This window comes from Culex pipiens, chromosome 2 (assembly GCF_016801865.2).
Source record: "Culex pipiens pallens isolate TS chromosome 2, TS_CPP_V2, whole genome shotgun sequence".
Classification (NCBI taxonomy): domain Eukaryota; kingdom Metazoa; phylum Arthropoda; class Insecta; order Diptera; family Culicidae; genus Culex; species Culex pipiens.
In genome coordinates this window covers 222512835-222532840 of record NC_068938.1, presented here as the reverse complement: position 1 = coordinate 222532840, position 20006 = coordinate 222512835, and the positions used below count along the sequence as shown (strand labels likewise).

Genomic DNA, 20006 nt, shown 5'->3' with positions numbered 1-20006 from the left:
AATTGGTCAAACGGCTTAGTGTGATTAAAATGGGTATATTTCCCCTACTTCAAGCATTTTTTCAAAAAACTTAAGCAAAATAAAGACTAATATAAAATTCAAAAATACTTGATCACCCCTAGAATGATCTTCAGCCCCCAAAGGTACTCACCACCTTACATCGGTGCTTCATACATTCAAACATTAGACCGATGATGATGTACTGACGACGGTGATCGCGAATACCTGAGCAAAAGAGAGGAAGAGAGAGAGAGAACGAGTCAAAAACCCGAATGAATGAGTCAAAAAGCTGAGTGCGTCCGCCCGACTCGACTCCGGCATCAAGCATAAAGTCAGTTGTGCATTTTATTATGCTGTGAACGAACGCAGCAACCCGGTCTCGGTCGGTCGTTTTTCGTCGTCGTCGCAACTGCAGTCAGTTGCCGTGTGAAACAGGAAACCGTCGCGCGCACACACAGTTGATTCAGGTGCGGAAACTGCATCGCATCTCGTTTTGCGTCGATTGCTTCGATCGTTGTGGTGAGGTGATCATCACACATAAGTCACACTAGCTGCTTATCAAACAACAAGCGCCTACTTTGACGTGCGAAAACTTGTTTTTTTTTTGCGCAAAACTATCGCGTGCAAGTGTGTGTGTGATTGTGATGATGATTGGCTAAACAATTAAGCAAATTTTGCGGTTTATTTTTGTTGAGCAATCAGCGATCGATTCGTTAAGCGATTTGGATTCGCACCGTAGCTGCGCGGTGTTTACAAGTGTTTGTCCGATCGTTTTAGGTGCCAAGCTCAAGTTCGTCGAGTGTGTATGTGAATGTAAGCTTTGGCTAGTGGTGTCGAGCTTTGTTTACTCTGTTTACACGAGAGGAGAGTGAGATCGCGAGACCGAAGTGTACCTTCGGGTTGATGATGGATGCTGTTGCTCCAAACTGACCGCGGCTGCCCTTTGGACAGATTGTTTATGGTACTGGGTAGTCATGTGGTGGTTTATTTTAGTCGTGGAGTGCAATTGAGGGTTATTACCTTATTTTTGTCTGTGCTCAAGAGAAGAAGGTCGTGATGGTTGTCGTAACATTATCAGGCCACTTAACGAGTTGAATCGGTAGTTGGAGGAGTGACACAGTTGGAGAACATTAAGTGTAAGTATTTTCATAATATGTTTTGTTATTCAGGTTCACAGTAAAAAAAAAATCATTGTAATATTACATTTGGGAAGGGTTGCATTTTTTATGTCACAAAATAGTGTAATTTTACCACTTTTTCTGCTGTAATGTCACTTTTTCAGTCAAAATTGATGTAAAATTACATCATAACAGAGGTAATATTCAACCTTCCAAAATTACACCTTCAAAATTTACATTCCAAATAAAAAAAATCAGGTAAAATCCACACCCGGAATTTGGAGAGAATTGCTCACTATCAAAATCTATCTTCATGCAATTAAAGAAATTTGAGTTGTTCCACAGATAAAATCAAGCAGAGTAATTTTCTAGAATTTAGCAATAAATCTAAAAATTGCGTTATTTTTTAATTATAATTATTTTAATATTTTCAAGACAAAAGCACTTATTTTAGACATTTCCAAATGTTAGGTTAGATTTGAAAAAAATGATGAATTTTAATGAGAATGTAGAAAAATTTTCAAAGGTAAAAACATTAAAAATTTAACGAATAGTTTCCGAAATATCAAAACTTTGAAAAATATTTGCAACTGCCTAATACAATTTGATTTTGAAAATAGTAAAAACGACGTAAAAACTTTCATTTTCAAAAAGAACCAGTAGAGGGTGTACAATGTAAATTTTGTCACACAAATTCCACGGTCGGTGGGCTGCTCTTGAGCAACCATCTAACTACTTAGCAAATAATACGCTTTCTGGAGGTACCTTTCCGTGCGGTTTGAAGCTAATTTAAGCTGATTGCTGAAATATACACCTCAACCGGCTACCTCCCTCAAAATTGAGCAAACTTTGGAAACTTGAATCGCTTGAAATGCAACACCCAACAGCCTCTAAACGACAAGCAGAACAGAAGGGATGCTGTGTTGTGTCTTGCAAACCCAAAAAAAAAAAAAATAAACGAAAACCAACGAAAACCAAAAGAACAACCAACAATAATATCTTGGCGCAAACATCTTCAACCCTCGTTGACCATATGTTGGACTAGGAGGGGGGGAGGGCACAGACATACACACACAAACGGTTTCGCGTTCATTGTCGACCACCATCTGTGACTTTAGGCTTGGGCTAACCTCCACCGACCAACAAAACAGTCAAACTTAAGGTAACTTGCCCAAAGTCGCCGCGAGAGTCGTGCCCGCTCACGTGCTCTCTCTCTCTCGAATCGAGTAGTCCATATTGGGACACAAATTTAGTCTCGCATACCCGACATCCAAGTAGGTGGCACACGCGAACACACTCAAACGGAACGATCGTCACTCGGTGAGGGGGGTTTTGAAAAGGTCGTATGATTTTTTTTGGAAATCAAGTTTGCATGATTTTTATATATATATATTTTTTTTTGAAGAGCTTTCCAAATTGCCAAAATGCACTTCTCTTTAAAACCATTTTAAGCTTGTTCGGGTTGATGCAAGAATCATCAAATGATTGGACGTAATATTGAATTTTCAGCCCTTTTGAAATGTTACTCTTGATTTAAATAAAATAAAATATTGTTTTTCGTAAAATCGGAAAATTTTACGAATGTTTCAAATTATAACATTGAAAGTCGGAACATTATTTGCTGTGATATCGACATTAGAAAATGGTGGGTTCTTTTAGTGAGATTTAGAAAACATGTTTTTAAAAATTTGCATGCCAATATCTCAGCAACTAAGGGTCATATCAACAAAGTTTAAAAAAGCAAAACAAAGAGAATAAAATCAGCATTCCAAATTTTTTTTTTTTTTCAAAAGTGGGCAAACATGGGCACTAATTTAAAAAAAATGAATAACTGCGACTATTTTTAAAAATGTTACCTAAACATGAAAACGGTGCACTTTATCAAAATTTCACTAAAGTACTTTTTAATTGCAAATTCGATTTTACATCGAAAATTTAAATAAAAATTGTTTTCGACCAATATTATTTTTTTTAAATCAGTGATTGTTCAAAATTCATAACTCGGTCAAATTTTTTGCACATTCCGATGATGTCCCCTAAACCATATTAAAAAAAGTTTTTTTTTTTGCAAATCAACTTTTAGTGACAAAAATTGAAATTAAAACCACCAAAAAAATTCTACCGAGTATAATTTTTTTTTTCAGTGTCCATACCTACAACTTTGCCGAAGACACCAAATGGATCAAAAATATCCTTCAGAAGATACAGATTTTTGAATTTTCATATATCAGTTACCAATTTTGTATGGAAAATTATATGAACAAGCTTATGATGCAAAATGGCTTCTTTGGGCATAACAAAGGCACCAACAAAGTTTTAGCCGAATTAAAAAATATAAAAAAATCGAATAACCGATATCTCAGAGAATTGCTCACCTTTTTATTTAATTATTTTATTTTATTTTTATTTGGCATAAACTTTTTTTTGAGCCTTTTCTATGACCAAAGAGGCAATTTTTCGTCATAGAAACCCATAGAAGACTCCATATAATTTGGCAGCCATCCATACAAAAATGGTGCGTAAATATTAAAAAATATGCATCTTTTGAACGAATTTGATGTATTTGGCAATAGCTACCGATGAGAACCATTAATATTTTAATTATTTTTTTAAATAATCTTTGTTCACAAAAGGACCAAAACCCATAACTTTTGAGCCATTAAAACGATACAAATTTCCGCCAAATTATGATTTTGAAAAAAAATAATGTTTTTGGATACAATAGAAATAATCGAACAACAAAAAATCCTTTTTTTGCAAAATGATATGATTATTTAATATTTGATTTTAACATAAAAATTGCAGTTTTTCTGAAAATATTTGTTCACCAAAATTTCAGCAACAAATGATCCAATTTTTTATGTTTAGAAAATAAACACTAGTATATTTTTTTGAACTCTTCGATTTTTTATTGTAAATTTCGGAATCATTTCAAAAGAGCTTAATATTGAATATTTGGGCCTATTGAAATGTTAGTGTTGATTCCATAATTTAAAAAATAATCGAATGGTTAAGAAAATTTTACAAATGTTTCATTTGTACATTGAAAATTGGACCAATAGTTTGCTGAAAATAAGGTCCTGTTTGGGTGGGACTTTGGAAACTTCAATTTTCTTGTTTATTTTTCTTTTATCTGCTGTATTTCAGCAACCAGAAGGCTCCAATCTTCAATGTTTCATAGACAATTTTTTTAAGATTTTTTTTTTAAATTTTCGAAGACGATTTTTTTTAGAATTGGTCACTAATGATTACTTTTTTTTAAATCTCAAAAAAACTGATAACTTTTAGTTAAAATCAAATAAGTGGCCCTTTCTCGAAAACTGTGCACTTTATCAAAATTACCGTGAAGAGCTTTTCGATTGTAAATTCAAATTCACATTAGAAACGGCAGTCATTAAGAATTAGGGTAAGATTTCTAATTAATATCGAACTTCTGATAATCGAAACTATGGAGGCTTCGGTTAAACGAGTCCGGACTCTTCCATAAATCGCCAAATTCTATTAACAATTTTATTTTGTGATGTATTCAGTTTATAAATTCTTACTAATCAATCAATTCAACTCAAGTTACTTTAAACAAACAAGTTACGACTTCTTCAAAACCTCCACCAGACTTTACACAGAGAAACCGGTGGTGACAAAGCAACCTGCGCGAGCGACTCTCCGCTCCGCTGACTTGAGAGGTGCGATCGTCATCCACCGGGGTGAGCTTTTTTTTGGTTCGTGGGGGGAGTCGAAGCTTTCGCTGAGCGAGGTTTCCTACAGCGCACTCTCAACTAGCAGTCCGGCTTTGCGCGAGTTTAGTACCTTGCCGTAGCCCGTACAAGTTGTACGACCAGAACAACATTCCGCAACCTCCGCCGTCGCGTTGTTGTCGTTTGTCGTCGTGGTAACGGGTCGACTCGGGCGCAGGTTCCCGGTTTTGGGCAGAGCCTACTGCGTTTCGTTGTTGGGGGAGGTGTACGACGGTAACTGGGTTTTTTTTGCAACATTGCTTTTCCATTGAAGGGAACTTGCATGCAAAGCCAGCTGCGACGGGTTTCGCGTGTGTGACCTAACCGTACTTAGCTGGCTGCATTAAGTCACTTGGTTTTGCACGAATCTGGCAAGTTGTTGAGTGTGTTGGGGACGGGACGAAGGGAATTCCCTGAATATGCATTGAGTGTGTGCGACGATGCGGGAAAGTTGTCACGTCAACTGGCGTCAAACCAAGTGAATCTCTCGAGCTTCGTACAAGTGAGATCAGTGGATAAATACTAATTAAGCGGCTAAGCGATCATCCGAGTGTGTTTATGCAGCAATAACCTACAAACCCGTCGCGCAGTAGGCCATACCTGTGCACCGTTGAAGTGAAACTGTGAAGAATCTGCGATGCCCGCGTGGATAATTAGCTTGATGGCCTACTAGGACGCGAACCGAAACCGACGAGGGAAAAATTATTGTCAAAAAAAAAACGAGCAGAGCACGTCGTTCCACTTCCACGCAGAGCCTACTCTGCTATTAACGGTAAAGATCACTTTCGGAATTGGTAAATTTCACCAGCAAACCCCCTTCAGCTGTCCGCGCAAATCCGGCCGACAGGCCAAACGAGACACGGCCAATGTGATCAAAGTGTGTCCAATCTCACCTCTTTCACTGATTCGCGTTGCACGGTTGAAAACTTTTAAAATTTAAACTTATTTTTTGTGTGATTTAATATTTGTTTTGAAATTATGTGTTCTCAGATAATTTATAACACTTTTCTTATTTTCCTGGAGAAATAAAATATATTCTTATTTCTTTCAACGGTGTCTGCTCTACCTTCCAAGCTTATTTCTATTGTGTTTGGTCTAGGGACCTACATAGGGAAATGAAATGTTTTGGGAGAAATTTCAAACACCCAAAGTCATTTTAATTTAAGGTTGAAAACTTGTAGTTTTTCTTTCGTGCTGGCTCTTTTTTATACCGAACAAGCACAAACATAACAAAAACTACCAGATTATTATCAACAACAGTTTTACAATACTTGTAATTGTTATAAGTCTCGTTTTTTTTGCCAAAACTATTTTAAATTGATTCCAACCTTGTTCTTGCATGATCTTGTTGCTCGATTGGAACCCCGATTTGACAGTTCGATTGGAACCCTGAGAGTGACATTTCGCCTCTCCATATAGGCTCTCTAGTTTGGTCGGGTTCGTTGTATTGCAGTCGACGACAACCCCAGCCAAGAAGAGAGCAGCAGCGCGACTCCACAAAATTTCCAATTGGTAAAAGCCGGCACGAAGCGACACGAGGCCGTGAGAGCAACGCAGCAGTGCACAATAAAATAACGCAACGCAGCACAACACTAACGAGAGCGGGCAGGGTCTTTGGGGATTGGCTTTGGTGTGGTGTGAATGAGGGAAAGTAATTGGTTGGATTTTTTTCTGTTTTATTTTTTGAAGCTTATAAAAATATTCATGCAAAGTCGCTTACAGCAATGCGTAGAAAGTGATACGGAAGGAAAGAGTGTGAACCGGTAGTTGTGATTCAGCATTTGATAAGTTGAATTTTATCTAATGTTATCTCTACGCAACCAAAGTTTTTGGGGTTGCAAAATTGATAAAAATTGTCAGATTCTGATTATCACCGAAATCTCTCATTCAGCGATGAAAGAAAATTCATCAAAAAACTAAGAAATACTAACATATGAATTATTTATTTAATTATTGCAATTGTCATTTCAGTGAAAATAAATTCTGCTTATTGTTTGAAGCAAAATTGCCTTGACCTTATCCCAAATGTCTCAAACTTGCCATTTTAAAAAAAAGGTCCATGCCTTTGTCATATTTTTTATGATCTTTAACTTTAACCTTTGTCATATCTTTTATGATCTTTAAATAGAAACAATTTTAAAACTCATGGAACATTCTAAAACTTTCAAATTATGAAGTAGGGGAAATTCTCGTATGTTTGCAGGTTAAGGATTCGGTCCTATTGCCATCCAATTTGCTTATTCTAACTATAACATTTTTTTATGATAGAAACTTGTTTGCTCACTCCCCATCATGCTATTTTTTAGCTTGATATGGGCTGATATGCCAACATTAGGTGCCTGATGGAAATACATGCTTCCGCTATGTTTACTTCAATTTTTTCATTACCTTTTTTATGAAATCTGTACTTAAATGTAGCAATACCAATAAAAATAATAAGATCAATGCAAAAAAAATAAAAGTTTTTTTCCCATGGATATATTACGAGTGGTATTTTTTATAGCAAATTTTACTTTTGAAATAAATCAGAGTGAGCAACTCTCAAGCAATTTACCATTTTGAATATTGTTTATGAAACATTTTCAATCTATTGCTAATCTATGTCCAAGTAAGCCTTTTTGCATCATTTTAATGTTTCTCCATAAAAGTCTCTGGATCAATGTGCTATGAAAACCTTCGAAAATCCGTATCTTGAAAGTGAATTTGTTGTAGGTTATGATTAGAACTTAACCCCCCCCCCCCCCCCCCCCCTTTTGATTTTTTATATTTTCATATGTTTTAGTGGACTTGATTATCCAAAGGCCTCGGAAAAAAAATCACGTGAAATAATCGAATTAGGAAAACAATATTTTTTTTCCTTGCCTTATTTTTGACCCCTAAACCACTTCAAAAAGATTTCGATTTTTGTAAACCAAGGGCCAAAACGGCGCTGATAAAATATGAAAAAAAAAAATCATTTTGTAAGTTAATCCATTAAAATCTAACAAAAAAATGTTTGTTCATGATTTGATTATCCGAGGCCGTTTATATTTCGGTCAAACAATAAATTTAAAATAAAACACTTAGAATATAAAAAAAAAATGCAATCGAAAGGTACCAGATCATGGTATTACCATTTTTATGTTGAAAATTTTCGATTTTTTTAAATAAATATATTTTCTATTAAAATTCAAATTGTTTTCAGTTCTTTACACTTTTGTTTCCAGTTAAATTTTTATCTTAAAACATATTTTTATTTCCTCTCAGACTGTTTGGGTTTAGCCGATATTGGCAAATATTTTTCAAAGTTTTGTTTTTGCTCGGCTCGGTACTGTTCATCAAAAATTCCCTTAAACTCAAATTATTTTAAATCAACTCAAACATTTTAGACATGATTATAAACGCAAGGGAATGCTTTTTAAATTATTTTCAGCTGATTGTACTCAAAATAAAATTGAAATTTTAAAGTTTTTTCAAGGATTTTTTTTAAGTTGGAGGACAAACACTTTGGAAAATATTTGCAACTTTTCAATTACACAAAATTAAAAAAGAAAAAGGCAATTTGGCTAACCAATTTGATGTCTTCAACAAATTTTATACATGAAACATGAATTAATATCTCGTAAATTTTTGAAAAATTCAAAAATTGTTAAGAGACTCTAAGGCCGTTGCAAATGTTTTTCTAAGTTATTGTTTTAAATCCAAATTTATTCAGTTACATTCTCTCTGTTACTTCTCACATTCTTATTCAACTTAATATTGATGAAGTAAACTAATTATTCATGACTTTTTTTTCGCACATATTTGTAAAACAATTAAACATACTCTTTCAAGGCATTCCAAGTAAACCCAGTCTCATCAAATGCTACCGCAGGTCAAAACCCCAGTTCAAATCCTTCGATTTAGCTAATATCGTTTACAGCTTTGTAGGTCCTACCCGGTATCACTATCAACCAGCCCAAGGTGACAGTAATCCAGCTAACGACGCTCCTTTCGGCCCTCCTAGTAGGCACTGACCGTTGCCCATTTTCGGGGAGGCGGTCGCGGCCAACTCGACGGAGTCAAGTTTCCAAAATCGGGCCTACTTCGATTGGCGGCATATCGAATCGAACGAAATGTTTCATTCTGCTTGCTTCAAAAGTACCAGCCGCCACAGCAGTTGAGGTTCGTTACTGGCTAATTTTCGCTACAATAGCGCGTAAATTTTACACCTTTAATGACATCATTTTCGATCTCGCGCGAGAGAGGGAGAGAATAAATCAGTTTCGCATCACGTCCAGCAAATGCAATCATCACCTTTGAGATGTTTTTTTTTTGTGTGTGTGTGAGAGAGTGTGTAAATTTCACACAAACGAACCTGTAATCGACCGTTTATCAATTTACAGTCGAATCTGCACAGATTCGGCATCCTTTTCGGACGTTGCTTCTCTCTTTCTATTTTTCGCGAATCAATTGGTCCCAGCAGGCGTTGAAAGCTGCCAACTTGCTTCTTCATCTTCCTTTTTGTTGTTGGTTGAATCAACCTCAGGGAAAAGGTAATCATAACTGGGATGAAAATGTGATTACTTTTATTTTTTGTTGGCGATTCGTGATTTTTTTTTCTGGCATTTGGCGTGTGCGTGCTTCATTTTCACACTGACACACTTTGGCGCACGTGAAATGGTATAATTTTTTGCTTTTACTGTTTGGGTTATTGTTTTCGCACCGCAGACAGGTGCTGGGTACGAGTTTCACCTGTACCTTGGGGTTGGGTAATTTTTTGATTGGTGCTTCCGGAGGAAATTTTTGCAAACTGGTTGATGATTGTAGCTTGATTTTCTCAGCGTTGAAATCGATCATTTGACGAAATCAAAAAAAATTAAACAATACATTTAACTTACATCACACTGAATAAATTCTTCCAGCAATCTATTTAAATCCAGGAAATTTCGGAACGAATTCGCAAACTTTCTTCCAGTCACGTTGCAGCCATTAAAGGAAAACAATCCATTAAAAAGTAATTGAGTCACGTAGTCGATTCCGAATGCAAGTCAATCCGTACACTATATAACTTAGCAAACAAACAAACAAAAAACCCAACACGCTAAACTAGTTCATTTTCATTCCGTCCCCATTCTCAGTAATGGAGACGGATGGTGTCTGGCAGCACTGCGGATTTTCGCGTAGTAGGCTGTGATGGCAATTTACGCGAACGGCGTGCCGTGAGAAATCAATCGGTAATCGTAAATGTTTCATTGTTTACTGCGATTGTTTTACGAGATGCTGTAAAATGTGACGCAATGTGCGATTTGAAGCGTAAAATCGATGTCACTGGGTTAGCAAATTGAGCCATTAATCGTTGCAATCGCTCAGTTATTCTTTCTAAAAGCGTAACGAAATGTCATGGTTTGCTTTCTATTTAAAGAGCAACCACCCTCAAGTGTCCTTCAAATATTTGAAAAAACCAAGTCTGGTCACTTAACTTCCATTCAACTCAAAATCGCGTTGGCAACTGTTCCGCGATAACAAATCAAAATACCAAACAATTTTAAGTGGAAATCGATAGTAGCCTGCTCAAATCAATCAAGCCTAAAGATGCTCAGGTTATGCCAAGAAATATCAATCTTCGCGACTAAAACCGAAGTGCCTAACTACATTTAATTAATGTGCTTCCCAGCCGCTCAACGCTCAATCTCTGTGTGTGGGAAAATGGGGCAAAACTGAAATCTGACCCCCCGCAAGATATAAACAACACCGCAGCAAGCCATGGCGAATGGTTTCCCCACTAATCGCCTTAGTGGACGACCGACTCGAAACCGATAGCCAGAGTCAACCAGGGTAAAGAAGCACAAATCGATTCCCAGCAACTAGGCTTCAACTTCAACTCAAGTAGTAGGCTTTGGGTGGGGAGATGAATGGATGTGGGGGGGAGGCAAATGCCGACAGCAGCGCAAATCAGTGCACAACAAACTACGTTACATAACGAATTCATGTCTATCAGCAGTACAGACAGACCGAGTGTGAGAGAGAAACAGCTTGAGATGACGAGCCGGCAAAAGACTGCTTTGGGTTCCTTTTGCGAAAAATATTACCATTTCATTGCACGAAAGGATGTTATTATTAGAGGTGACTGGGGTTGGTTAGACCTCTTGAATCATAATGGGTCGTTGACACTAGCGTGTACAGGGTGGGGCAACATGGGACAGCCATCCTTGAAAAATGTTTAAACACGTTTAAAATCCATTTGTAATATTTTTTTTAATGAAAAATTTCAAAATTGACATTACGACTTTTTATGATTAATTAACTGTGGTCTTTTTGGAGCGCATTAGGGTTGCATTAGTTTTTCCATTAAATTTGAATGTGAATATTCAAAAATCTGTGTCTTCGAGAGTGATTTTCTGATCGACTCGGAGTCTTCGGTAAATTTGTAGGTTATGATTAGAACTTTTCTGAAAAAATGGGTACACGGGAAAAAAAACTCCTGTTTTTTTTTATTCGACTTTCTACTTTGGCTTTCTATCAGTAAAAGTTTATTTTCCAAAATAGTTTTTTTTATTTTTATTATTTTGATTGTGTGTATCTAGAAAAAAAAATTGCACAGGAGTTTAGGATGGTGCAAAATTTAGTACCGGAATTAAGTTATTGTTTATTAAATTATGATGACTTTAAACGGAATATGGTCATTCGTACCAAAGACATACATTTTTGAAAAAATACGGTTTTTTGGTGTAAAAAAACGATTTTTTTGCGATTTAAAGAAAACCTTCTGAAGGAAAACCCCAATAGGGAGATGGCGTCGCTATTTTTTGACCACATTTTTCACTTTTTCTCCTTCGAAACCCACTACTTTATCGACTTCATTTTGCTGGGCGAGATAGGACGCCGTCTATTTTTAGACGATGACTCATTTTCTCTGAGGCACCTAATTAACTTTAATTTTTCAGCTCGCGATATCTTGAAAACTATTGGTTTGTTTTCAATGTTAAAAAATAATATTTTGTTATATTTTTTGTCCATTTAATTAAATATAATTATAACTTAAAAATTGTGCCTGAAATTTTAAATTGTATTCACATTTTTTGTTAAATCACACGTCAAAAAAATCAAAAAAATAAAATTGTTAGGTCATTTTTTATTCTAGGAAAAATAAATGAAGCTTTTTTCATTATTATTTTTTTTAATTAAAAAAAAATACTTTTCTAAGTTGAAAATGAGTGCAAAATTGCTGAAATATCAATATTCTAATATTTGATGTTATTCGAGCAAAACTTAGGAAACATATTTTTTCCTATATGTTTTCTTAACGCAAATGTTAATTCAATGTCACGAAACAAATTTGAAGGAATTTTTTTGATCTATGCAATAAAGATGGTCATAAATGGTGAAAAATGATGGGATTGAAAAAAGTTGGAAAATGAAAAAAATACTGAAAGTGACTGAAAATTGAAAATTTTGATTGTAATAAAAAATACAACATTTTGTAAAAAATAAACAATTAAACAAAATCTTAAATTAGGCAAACAAATTTTCAACACCTTGGACATTTTAAGTCATCTAAACATTTTTTCCTTCATTGCCCTTGCCTCTATTTACACCTTTTCTCAAAATACCACAATCAGAAAATTCGAAATTAGTTGTTTTCCATACAAGTCACCACACATTTTTGGGAGCTTGTCATATCAAATCAAGCATTATTTTTGAAAAGGTTATTTTTGCCTCACTTTACCAATTTTAGACAAAATTTTAAAATTTTAAATTAATGTTATTGAAAAGATAAAAAAAAAATCACAAGCATTGAAAATCGAACCGATAGTTTTAGGAACATCGTTAGTTAGAAATTACATGCTAATTAGGTGACACCAATTCTTTGTGAAATTTCTGAAAATGTAATCTAAAATTGTAAAGCAAAGTTCGGTAAAGTTTTTTCGATTGCAATTTGAATTGAAATTAATGATGCAAATTGCTTCTTTTGACACAGGGAATGTTTTGACAAAGTTGAATCTAAATTTATAAAAAAACACACACAAATTTAAAATCTCGAACGAAAAAATTGTAGAAAACGACCCAGATTCATATTTATGAACAAAGTATTTTTTTATAACCATCCCTAATATTTGCATGGTAACATGTGTGGACATAAGGGTGTAATATGGTTGTATGAAAAAAAAAAGTAAAGTTCTGGAGTTTTTTTTTTTTTGAAAAGGTCCAATAAACCAAATTTCCAGTTTTTGGTTTTTGGGTGTTTTTGAAACCGCCTTGAGTCAGGGGTATTAAAAAACACCCAAAAAGCAAAAACTGAAAATTTGGTTTATTGGACCTTTTCAAAAAAAACTCCAGAGTTGTTCAGAGCACAGCAATTTTTCAGTTCCTTTTGGGGTCCTAAACAGCTCCCCAAAGTTTGGGAACGATTGGTTCAGTCCTCACATTGCGCAAAGCGATTCAATTTTCCATATAAATTGTTTTTTGCTCGAAAATCACGTTTTAGACGAGTTTTGAGGACGCTGTATCTTTTTCAGCAGCAAGTTATTACCATACTCTCTTCGGGAAAGTTCTAGAGCACATTCCAGAGTATCCGAATGTGAATCCGGTTTTGATATGACGTGAAACGTAAATTTTTGAATTAGGCTGGTACAAATATTTTTAAAAGTTTTTGTCACCCCCCCCCCCCCCTAAAATTGGCCCGAAAAATCAGGGCGCAAAAAAATTATTTTTACAATTAACTTCAAAATTTTTATGCAAATTCAAGTGCAACCAGCTGAAATCAAATTAAAATACATTCTTCTGCGTTTAAAATCATTTTTAGCATGTTTGGGTTTATTAAAAAATCTTAAGATTTTTTTTAAAATTTTCGATGCAAAATCTTTTTTTTCGATAAAATTTTTGTTTTTGTCAGATCTTACATTTTTTGAAAACTAATGATTGCAAAACAACTGAACTATTGTAAATGCATTTTAAAACAGTTTTTTCATGTGAAGACTATGGCTTGTTATTTAAATTTTTATATTTTTTTTGCCCCCCCGAGGGACAAAAACTTTTTTAAATATTTGCATCGGCCTTATAAAAAAACCAAAAAATGGTTTTCTTCATACAAAATTGAGGACTGAACCAATAGTTTCCAAACTTTGAGGAGTTGCTGGAAAATCGATTTTGTTATTACACCCTAATGGACATATGGATAATGAAAATACAATATTTCCAGCTATACATACTTTTGCAAGAATTTCATTACAAAGCAGCAATTTTGAACCCCGTCTCTCCCACATGACAAATTTGTGACCATACTGAAGTTGCTAATCGAAGAAACCAAAACAAGATCCCACCTCCACGTCAGATTCCAGAGCTTAAGCTAACCTTGTCTTCTTGCTCTCAGAAAGAAACAAACAAACACACACGCACACGCACATGCGCGCCAAACCAAGTCCGGTCTGGCACTAATAGATCACCCACTGGGCCAGATTTTGCACCAACCATAACCGCGACAATAAAGCCATTGGCGTCCATCGTCGCCACCGCAGATTATTATTTAGCCGGCAATTTTTTTTTTTTTTTTGCATCAACGCTGTGTAACATTAGATAAATTACTCTGTACCGAGATAAACTGTCTGTGCACAGCAAAAACATAAAATTCGTGTTATCTCATTAGCATCACCTAATTGAGCCAACACACGCGCCCATTTTGGATTACATTTTTCCAGTGTAACTAAATTACACTAGTTTGAAGAATGATTACCTATCATATTTTAGAACATTTTATGTTAAAATAATTTAATTTTTTAAGCTATTTTTTTTACTGAACTTAAGACTTAATTGGCCATATTCTGATTTGCAACCCAGTGTTATCAGTCTGAAGGCTCATAATGCTATTAGTTTTAATTCTCATCATCGTCATCACCATCATCATCATCTCTCATCCCGGCAACTTCCGTCCTGTTTCCTTCCCTTTTCCGGTTCCACCTCCACCCAATCCGGTGCCATCAGTGGATCATTTATACTAATTTTCTCGTTTTTTTTTTCTCCCTCTCTCTCTCCCCGGTGTTGCAGAAAGTCGTTGGAGCGGAAATTGATATTCGACCGCGTCGTCGTCGTTGGGCGTCGGCGTCGCCATCACACACAGTCTGAGTGTGTGTGTGTCTGAAAGTGTGCGTGATTTATTCTTTCTCACTTTTTTTTTATCGAATATTCAATTCGAATGACATCATTATACACGGCACAGAACGACACACTCGGAATATCAGCAGCAACCGGCTTAGCAGCAGCAGCGATAAATAACAAAACAAACTACCAATAGGGGTGTGGGGTGTCACTTTTCGAGAGGGCGTTATTGTTCAAAGAATTAAACAAAGCCATCAGCATGAGTGCCGCCGTAAGTCCCGAGCAGCCGTCCACGCCCGATTCCGCCCAGTACCAGAACAACCCGTACCGGAACAGCAATGGAACGTACGCGACCATCTCGGAGTCGGAGACGGCGTCGTCCAGCACGACCAGCACGAGCGGATCGGCGATGACCACGATCAACAGTAACCACAGCAGCAGCATCTTCAAAAGTAGCAGTGGCCGATCGTCGTCCTACCAGCTGCACCAGCAGCACCTGCGGAGTGCGTACGGAGCGTCCGGTGAGTGAGGGGTTTAATGTTTGAACGGGGAGCAGCATTTTAGCAAACAACGCGATGTACTTTAAATCGCAGTAGGCATCGCGTTGTCTACCGTCGATCAATATTATCTTATTTGCAGTAAATAACTTTATCATCAAAGCAGGCATGTGATTTTTCTATCTCAATGGCATTCTGCAGTGCACTATCAGTTGAGGATTGTAATTTTTCATAAATACGAATTTTATTATCAATTTTTTACAATAAATGATAAATTATCAAAACAGAGCAGCTCTCTACAAAATCGGCCGACCATTTTTATTTTTTTGTATTTTTTTATTTGGCTCAAACTTTGTTGGGGCCTTCCTTATGACCAAAGAAGCTATTTCGTGTCAGTGGTTCACCCGTACAAGTCTCCATACAATTTTGGCAGCTGTCCATACAAAAATGGTACGTAAATATTCAAACAGCTGTAACTTTTGAGTGAATTTTCTGATCAATTTGGTGTCTTCGGCAAAGTTTAAGGCATTGTTGAGGACTATTGAGAAAAAAATTGCAGATTTTTTAATCAACTTTTATTTCAAAAAAACTCAATTTCCCAAAATATTTTTTTTAAATAGTGATTTTTTAAAAAAATAGAAATTTCATGCAAAAACAAATTTGACGTATTTTTTTATCCAATCGAAAAGTACTTAACAGATTTTTTGATTAAGGGCTCTATTTTGAATTTTTTTTAAATCAATACTAACATTTTAAAAGGGCGTAATATTGAATGTTTGGCCCTTTTGAAATGTTAGTCTTAGTTTAAAAAAATAAAAATATTTTTTTCGAAAAGATCGGAAAATTTCACGAATGTTTCATATTTTAACATTGAAAATCGGACCATTAGTTGCTGAGATATCGACATTAGAAAATGGTGTGTTGTTTGGGTGGGACTTAGAAAACATCAATTTTCCTGTTTTTAAACCTTTGCATGGCAATATCTCAGCAACTAAGGGTTGTATCAAGAAAGTAAAAAAGTGCAAAATATAGAAAATTCAGCTTTTCAAAAATATTTTTTTCAAAATGGGCAAACATTTGCACTTATTAAAAAAAAAAAACTATTTAAAAGAGTCACCTTAAAATGGATTTAACTTGAAAACGGTGCACTTTATCAAAATTTCACTAAAGTACTTTTTGATTGCAAATTTGATTTTACATCGAAAAATGAAGTTGAAAATTTACGACTAATTTTTTTATTTTTTGAAAAAATCAGTATTGATTCAAAAATTCATAACTCGCTCAAAGATTTTTTGCACAACCTGGAAATTTCTGAAAAGTTGGCATTTGATGTCCTCTAAAACATATCAAAAAATAAAAAAAATAAAAATAGTGTTTTTTTTGCAAATCAAGTTTTAGTGACAAAAAGTTAAATAAAAAATCACCAAAAAAAATTTACCGTGTATCATTTTTTTCCAGTGTAGTCCATATCCATACCTACAACTTTGCCGAAGACACCAAATCGATCAAAAAATTCCTTCAAAAGATACAGATTTTTGAATTTTCATACATCATTTTTGTTTGGCCAGCTGCCAAATTTGTATGGAAAATTATATAGACAAACTAATGATGCAAAATTGCTTCTTCGGGCATACCGAAGGCACCAAAAAAGTTTCAGTCAGATTAAAAAATACAAAAAAAAAATCGAAAGACCGAAATCTAAGAGAACTGCTGTTTAGATTTTTTTTCCAAAAATCACTACTTTTTCAAAAATTTATAACTCGGCGGCAGATTTTTTGACCATGTTTCTCTATGGCTCAAAAATTGCAGGTTTTTGTCTCCTAAAACATATCAAATTTTTTTGGGAGATTGAGTTATTTTGAAATAAAAGTTGATTAAAAATTTGCAATTTTTTTCCGTGTGCCTATTTTTTCTCAATAGTCCTCAACAATACCTAAAACTTTGCCGAAGAAACCAAATTAATCAGAAAATTCACTCAAAAGTTACAGCTGTTTGAATATTTACGTACCATTTTTGTACGGACAGCAGCCAAAATTGTATGGAGACTTGTATGGGTGGACCAATGACACAAAATAGCTTATTTGGTCATAGGAAAGGACAATAGACAAATTAAAAAATACAAACAAAATCCGTTTCCGGTTTTGGTAGAGAATTGCTCAACAACTATAACTTAAAACCAGTTTTTCAAAAAAAGTAATTCGATGCGATATTACACTCTAAAAAAATCCATTTTCTTCAATTCGACTTTTCACACAAAAAATAATTTGGTAAAATAGCCATTTTTGAAAATCTCATTATTGGAAATGCTCGCCAGTTATGTGGGAAAATATAATAAAAAATGGCGGCCAATATGGCAGTGATGGGGTAAAATTAACCATTAAAAATTTTACTTATTTGAAGTTGCTGGACTCAATTTTGACAATAAAACAGATTTTTTTCCAGACTTCGTTTTAAAAAAAAATAATAAGACATTTTCTGATCCACACAAAATAGTAGCTAATGACACAGTTAAAAAAGATCCTTGCGCAAGTTGATAACATTGATATTTTAAGCAATCTGGAGCACAGTCCTTCAAAGCTTGGCATTATATTTTTAAATCGGTCTCAGCAAAAAATATATGCAACGCGACGTCGCGGCACCCGATTGATGTTATGAAACAAATTGGAGTAATTTTGAATGTTTGTCCCTTTTGAAATGTTGGTCTAAATTCCAAAATGTTAAAAAAATTTCACAAATGTTTAATTTTTTAACATTGAAAATTGGACCATTATTTATGAAATAAATTAAAAAAATTTCATAACATTTTTAAACAGCTTTTTCATCGCCTCCTCATTGAACTCCGGGGTCATTTTCCCAAACAATTCCCACCATGCTGGTACTATTCGGTCAGTGGTTGCTTCGATTGATTGATGGTTCTATTTTCGACTCATCCCAAACTCCGTCGCGAGCCGCGCGTGTGACATCAGCTTTTTCTTGGATGACATTTCCGCACACTTTTTGTTGTTTTTGCTTCAAACTCGAACCGAAACCGAAAAACCTGTCCACTATGCGACAAATTGTTTCCCAAATATGTTTATCGCGTTGTCACCGCTGCTGCTTGAGCTGAGGTTTTTGGGGTGCTGCCGAATCGACGAAAAAATAAGCACGTCGCCCCGCACAAAAGTTTTAATAAACAAGCCAAAAAAGTGCTGACTTGGTGACATGTTCGGGATCGGCGAAGCGAAGCCGGTTGCGCTTTTTCGAAGCACTTTCAAAACATTTCCCGAAAATAAGAATACAACAAAAAAGTTGTGACTTGTTGTTTGAGGAGTTTTTGCGTTTAGTGCGCGCGCTTTAAAGTTATTTTTATGGTTTGGAATTACTTTGCAGCCTCCAACCGACGTGGCGTTTGACAGAAAATAAAAACAAACTCTTTTTTTCCCGGAGCCCGTGGACAATTCAATTCATGTCGCACCGAAGCCGCGCTTCGAAACGGTTTCATTCAATGAAAATTCGTCTGTTTTTATTAGCGCGCACTAAAAAGTAGGTAAAGATCTCTTTTTTGGTGGTCACTTGGGTATAAATAATCAACTGTCCATATTTGGGGCACTGTGCTCACAATAAAAAGATTTACATTTGCCATTTAAAAGAAGAAAAAAATACGACGCCCCTCCTTAACCTTAATCATGGCCTGCTGGTCATATTTTGTGTCCCCCATCGTCACAAAAAGTCATGGCCATCACCCCCCGGATGATGATCCAGAGCCAACTCCGATCGACTCCATTTCGGCGGCGGCAGTGGCGTGCAAAGAGTCAAAGACATAAAATTTCAAGTCCAAATCGTAGGAGTCATTGCCGGTTTGGTTGCTTGCTTCGGGGTTTTGTTCGTGGATGTGGATGGGATTGGCCAACTGGCAAATATTTGCTTTCCAATTCTCCCCCGCGCCGAAACGTGCCAAAAATCCGTTTGCTTGAAGTTTCGAAGATTCGGTCGTCGGTCAGGCACCGCTGGCGAGCAAGAGTCATGTGAGGTGGCACACTATTTTTTCCCCTATGAGAGAGTGAGGGTGGGGGTGTTTGAATGGCTTTTGACCGAAAAGAGGCGCGAGCGCGAGCTCAAACGTCAATTATCCGGGCTTACTAATTTGGCCAAGGGGCTCATCGTCGGCCGTCGTTGTTCCGGCGCGGACGACGGTCTTGCGAGATGGACAAAGCGGATCACACAATTCACTCAATTGGAAGACAATTGAACGTTTCGAGGGTGACGTGACTTGGTCTATTCTAGTTTGCTCGTGGACTGGATGCTGTAGACATATGGATTTAGCTTGGCTGAAGTGTGACCAAAGAGGATTCAAAGTGAGGTGAATTGAATTTCAAGTAGATGGTAGATCACTGTTTGCTTGTAATATTTGTGATACTTAAAACATTTAAAGAAAAATTGAAACAACAATGCAAATGTTCACGTTCCATACAAAACAGTTTTATTAGTATGGCAGATTCGGAAAATTCCAAAAAGTTTGAACGTACTTTATGGATGCCCCAATGGGGCAATTTGAAACGTTAATCTTGATTTAAAAAAATTGAAAATAATGTTTTCGAAAAGATCGGAAAATTTCACGAATGTTT

At 35.7% G+C, this 20006-nt stretch overlaps 1 protein-coding gene across 2 annotated transcripts in view; it reads left to right on the top strand.

Moving 5' to 3' along the window:
* The first annotated feature begins 550 nt into the window (after nucleotides 1-550).
* The window catches only part of LOC120423881 (echinoderm microtubule-associated protein-like 2), a 33050-nt gene continuing 13594 nt past the window's right edge, over nucleotides 551-20006 (top strand). Inside the window, exons 1-2 of one of the 2 annotated variants that reach the window (XM_039587843.2) lie at nucleotides 551-1136; nucleotides 14855-15426. In XM_039587843.2, the coding sequence (XP_039443777.1) occupies nucleotides 15165-15426 (262 nt within the window). In that variant the 5' untranslated portion in view covers nucleotides 551-1136; nucleotides 14855-15164. Of the gene's footprint in view, nucleotides 1137-4931; nucleotides 5625-14854; nucleotides 15427-20006 lie in introns of those variants that run through there. The other variant, XM_039587842.2, reaches the window with a different exon arrangement.